The sequence below is a fragment of the Triticum dicoccoides genome, chromosome 2B, assembly GCF_002162155.2.
Source record: "Triticum dicoccoides isolate Atlit2015 ecotype Zavitan chromosome 2B, WEW_v2.0, whole genome shotgun sequence".
NCBI lineage: Eukaryota > Viridiplantae > Streptophyta > Magnoliopsida > Poales > Poaceae > Triticum > Triticum dicoccoides.
The window spans coordinates 377,075,561-377,080,760 of record NC_041383.1 but is presented as its reverse complement, the minus strand read 5'-3'; the positions used below and the strand labels follow the sequence as shown (position 1 = coordinate 377,080,760).

The 5,200-nt window shown below is 43.1% G+C and overlaps 1 protein-coding gene across 1 annotated transcript in view; it reads right to left on the bottom strand.

The window, feature by feature from the left end:
• Window positions 1-2,905: 2,905 nt before the first annotated feature.
• The window catches only part of LOC119363741 (probable inactive leucine-rich repeat receptor-like protein kinase At3g03770), a 4,506-nt gene continuing 2,211 nt past the window's right edge, over window positions 2,906-5,200 (bottom strand). The window contains exons 2-8 of the mRNA XM_037629109.1: window positions 4,921-5,074; window positions 4,600-4,831; window positions 4,271-4,479; window positions 4,129-4,160; window positions 3,935-4,046; window positions 3,528-3,821; window positions 2,906-3,315 (exon numbers count right to left, since the gene is read on the bottom strand). Coding sequence (XP_037485006.1) covers window positions 3,555-3,821; window positions 3,935-4,046; window positions 4,129-4,160; window positions 4,271-4,479; window positions 4,600-4,831; window positions 4,921-5,074 — 1,006 coding nt within the window. The 3' untranslated portion in view covers window positions 2,906-3,315; window positions 3,528-3,554. The remainder of the gene's footprint in view (window positions 3,316-3,527; window positions 3,822-3,934; window positions 4,047-4,128; window positions 4,161-4,270; window positions 4,480-4,599; window positions 4,832-4,920; window positions 5,075-5,200) is intronic.

Below are 5,200 nucleotides of genomic sequence, written 5' to 3'. Positions count from 1 at the left end.
TTCAGCACCATTGCTGCACCTCTCAATGAGCTTACAAAGAAAGATGTGCCTTTTCTTTGGGGTACCGCACATGAAGAAGCCTTCACGGTATTGAAAGATAAGTTGACACATGCTCCTTTACTCCAACTTCCTGATTTTAATAAGACTTTTGAGCTTGAATGTGATGCTAGTGGAATTGGATTAGGAGGTGTGTTATTACAAGATGGCAAACCTGTTGCATACTTTTCTGAAAAATTGAGTGGGTCTAGTCTGAATTATTCTACTTATGATAAAGAATTATATGCTCTTGTTCGGACTTTAGAAACATGGCAACATTATTTATGGCCCAAAGAATTTGTTATACATTCTGATCATGAATCTTTGAAACATATTAAAAGTCAAGCTAAACTGAATCGTAGACATGCTAAATGGGTTGAATTCGAGACTTTCCCTTATGTCATTAAACACAAGAAAGGAAAAGAAAATGTTATTGCTGACGCATTGTCTCGTCGCTATACTATGCTTTCACAACTTGACTTTAAAATATTTGGTTTGGAGACCATCAAAGATCAATATGTGCATGATGCTGATTTTAAAGATGTAATGCAGAATTGTAAAGAAGGAAGAATGTGGAAGAAGTTTGTCGTTAACGATGGATTTGTGTTTCGTGCTAACAAGCTATGCATTCCAGCTAGCTCCGTTCGTCTTTTGTTGTTGCAGGAGGCGCATGGAGGAGGATTAATGGGACACTTTGGCGTGAAGAAGATGGAGGACGTACTTGCTACACATTTCTTTTGGCCAAAGATGAGACGGGATGTTGAGCGTTTTATTGCTCGCTGCACTACATGTCAAAAAGCTAAGTCACGACTCAATCCTCATGGTTTATATATGCCTTTGCCTGTACCTAGTGTTCCTTGGGAGGATATATCTATGGACTTTGTTTTAGGTTTACCTCGAACAAAGAAGGGGAGGGATAGCATATTTGTTGTCGTGGATAGATTCTCGAAAATGGCACATTTTATACCATGTCATAAAAGCGATGATGCTGTTAATGTTGCTGATTTGTTCTTTCGTGAAATTATTCGCTTGCATGGTGTGCCAAATACTATTGTTTCAGATCGTGATACTAAATTTCTTTGCCACTTTTGGAGATGTTTATGGGCTAAGTTGGGGACTAAACTGCTTTTTAGTACTACTTGTCACCCCCAAACTGATGGCCAAACTGAAGTAGTCAATAGAACATTGTCTACTATGCTTAGGGCTGTTTTGAAGAGTAATAAGAAAATGTGGGAGGAATACTTGCCTCATATTGAATTTGCTTATAATCGTTCATTGCATTCTACTACTAAGATGTGTCCTTTTGAAGTTGTGTATGGTTTCCTACCTCGTGCACCTATTGATTTGTTGCCTCTTCCATTTTCGGAGAAGGTTAATTTCGATGCTAAACAACGTGCTGAATTGATTTTAAAAATGCATGAGTTAACTAAGGAAAACATTGAGCGTATGAATGCCAAATATAAACTTGCTGGAGATAAGGGTAGAAAACATGTTGTGTTTGCACCTGGAGATCTTGTTTGGTTACATTTGCGTAAGGATAGATTTCCTGATTTGCGCAAATCAAAGCTCATGCCACGGGCTGATGGTCCCTTTAAGGTGTTAGAGAAAATAAATGATAATGCATATAAACTTGAGCTGCCTGCAGATTTTGGGGTTAGTCCCACTTTTAACATTGCAGATTTGAAGCCTTATTTGGGTGAGGAAGATGAGCTTCCGTCGGTGACGACTTCATTTCAAGAAGGGGAGGATGATGAGGACATCAATACCATTGTTACACCCACAGCCCCTGCTGCTATACATACTGGACCAATTACTAGAGCTCGCGCACGCCAACTAAATTACCAGGTACTTTCGTTTCTTGGTAATGATTCTAATGTTCATGAGAATATGATGCTGCCTAAATTGGATACATTTGTTTTGCTTACAAATGAAGGTCCTAGCTTGGAGAAGGATGAACATTGGAGCAAGAACAAGCATGGAGATGATGGCATGCGCAAGGGGAACAAGAACAGAGTTACAAGTGATGATTTCAGGTCTTTGAAGCCACCATAACGAGTGCATGAAGCCTTGGACGAAATATACAAGATGTCATTTCATAAATTTCGTCCAGAGGCTATTATAGGTGCTGCCTCACCTTTTTATTGGGCCAGACCCATGTAATTTCGAAATACATAAGTATAGGCTATTTTTAGAGTCCGTATGTGTGGGGAAACAAGAGATAGGGTTGATTTCGGACCCCTCCACCAAGGGCCACGAAATTCCCTCTCTCTTCCTCCATATATACAGCCCTTAGGGCACCGTTTAGACTTTGGGTTTTGTTTAGATTAAAGTTCGCCATAGCTGCAACTTCGCGTACTTCGTTTGTGTTCAACGACCAGACAAAGGTGTCAAAGAACCCCACCTTGATCAATAAAGTTTTCATCTTATATTCGCAATATCCAGATTGCAATCTTAGTTTCTTGCTTGTTCTTCGTTTGCTCGCAGGAAACAGACCCTCGTGGTCAGGTTGATCGTGCTCCGGCGTGGTCAATAACCTCTCGAAGTTGGTTTAGCGATTGCTAAGGCGCGACGTCCTCGCACGTTTGTAGCCGGATCGTCAAAGTCGACTTCCACCAAAGCGATATCCATCATCTCATCGAAAGACGGGACACCTTTGCCTCTATCAGGAAAGCAGGCCACATGCGCAGGATTTAGATCGAAGGGGCCACGAGTCGTTCGGTAGTTCCCCTAAGACCGGAACATTCTCCAATTAAGTTTTCCATTTTGTATATTACAAATATTGTACTTCATCCGATCCAAATTAATTGGCGCTGATTTTGTATAACTTTAGTAGGAGTACAAAGCTAGGTCAATTAATTTGGATTGGAGGGGATAGCAACATTATTTTTTACTAGATATAATATGCATTGGAACATTACAATACCCGGTTCTCAAAAACCGTACAAATTTGTATTTCTAGACTAGACAAAGTGGAATTTTCAAGACACTGTGGGAACATATAATGGTTTTATGGGAGTGCATTCCAATCCATAACGAGATTATGGTTACTAGTCGTTCTATTGGAGATTTCTCAAAAGAAAAAAGAAAAAAAAAGTCGTTCTACTTAATTTGAGAAGTTGAAAACTCATCATATCCGGTGGCGTCTTGGTGAGAACTAGTACACCATACGCATCACGGGGTCCAGCTTGAGCTGCTGTACACTTGGCCTGAAAAACCATGTCTAATCCTTGCCTTGAGCCATGAATCCATGATGATGCTTGCCGATGTATTTTTGTGTGCCTGCAAGATGCCCGGAGCATGTCATTTCAGAATTCAGATCCTAGTTGCACATTTGTTGGAAGTTACTCCCTCCGTCTCGAAATACTTGTCATCAAAATTGATAAAAGGAGATGTATCTAGACGTATTTTAGTTTTAAATACATTTCTTTTTATCCATTTTGATGACAAGTATTTTTGGACGGAAGGAGTAGATGGTGGCAAAGTGGACGTACCCTAGCTGCGGGGTGGGGTGGGGTGGGTCAGTCGTGTGCGGATTGTGCATGGGGCTGCGAGGGCGAGAGCGGGGACTCGTCGCTGCTGCGGGAGTCATCCTGCACCTGGGCCGCAAACTGCAGGTTCCAGAGCACGTCCTCCACTGAGGGCCTCTGCGTTGGCTCCTTGGCAAGGCAGCGGAGGCAGATCTCCATGACGGTCCTCATGGAGTCGTCGGAGCAGCCCTTGCTCACCGCCGGGTCCACCAAGTTGCTCCTCTTGCTCGGTCCTTGTGCTGTCAGCGCCGATTGCAACTTTTTCGATCCACAACCACAAACTTTTTCCGGTTACAACTTGAACTCGCCCTATATACGTAATTAGCAAGACAAGGAACGGAAAGGAAAGGAAAGGAAGCATATGTACGAACCTGTTCTTTCATGATCTCCACCTCGTATATGGAACTGATGGGCCTGCCGGAGATAACCTCCAGCAGTATCACACCAAAATCGTACATGTCAATCTTATCACCGTTGGGAACCCTGCAAATTCTAGTTCCTACGTATATTGGTAACTGAAATTGGGATAAATAAGTAGAGTACGTAAGAGGGACGTAATCCATACCTATCCGGTGGATACTTGCTTCCAGCTCCTCCCTGCATCTCCAAAGCAACAACAATACAACATAGTTAGTTAATGTCAAAAAACACGTAGTGGAGCAGATTACTTTACACAGAGTTTGATGTGCTGGGAGTAGAGTAGGTACCTCTGATTTCATGGTCTCTGACAGAATGGGGATGTTGTAGCTGCCGATTTTGGGGACCTGGTTCTGGTCCATAAGAATGTTGGTGATCTTGAGGTTATTCGCAAACAGGCCTGGTATGATCCCTCCATGCAGGAACTGAATGCCCTTGGCCACACCAATGGTGGTCGATATTCTTTGGCCCCACGACAGCCTCCGCCCTTGCGTTCCTTCTGAAGATGAAGATCCACTTGGGTTATTATATATTGATATTGATTGATGATGACAAAAACACCAACAATAACAATAATAACAATAACAATGGTCGGAGGAGGAGTCGAAAAAGAACTTGCGTGAAATCCTGCCCCTGAGGTTGCCATTGTGCACGTATTCGAAGACGAGGTAGAGGTGCGTGACGGTGGAATCGTCGAGGTTGTACTGGAAGCAGTGCCCCAGCGCGCTCACCAGGTGCCGATGCCTCAGCTTGGATATCATCTCGATGTGGCGGGTGAAGCTCTGGCTCTTGTTCACCTTGAGGGACCTGATTGTCACCGGGGTCCCATTGCTTAGCCGTCCACGGTACATCTGACCATCAACCTCATTAATAACCTCATGAGTCATGAGTTGAGATGGATGTCGAAAAAAACAGAGAGTTGAGAGTTGAGAGCGCATACCTGGCCATGAGCATCTTGACCCATGAGGCTAGACACCTGAAAGTTATCGGTGGCCGCCTCCAGCTCCACCAAGGAGAATGATCTGTATGCCGGAATGCCAAGAGCCCCCAGCTTCACCGTCTGAGATATGTAACCTGTTTGTTTGTAGTGTTGTTCAAAACATCTCCAAGTTAGCAGCATGTATATTTATATTTGCCAACCCAACCCAAAGACAAGAGAGACTAGTAGTAGTAGTGTTATTCGAATGTGGGGAGGAATTCCGTTTCGAAAAGAAAAGAAA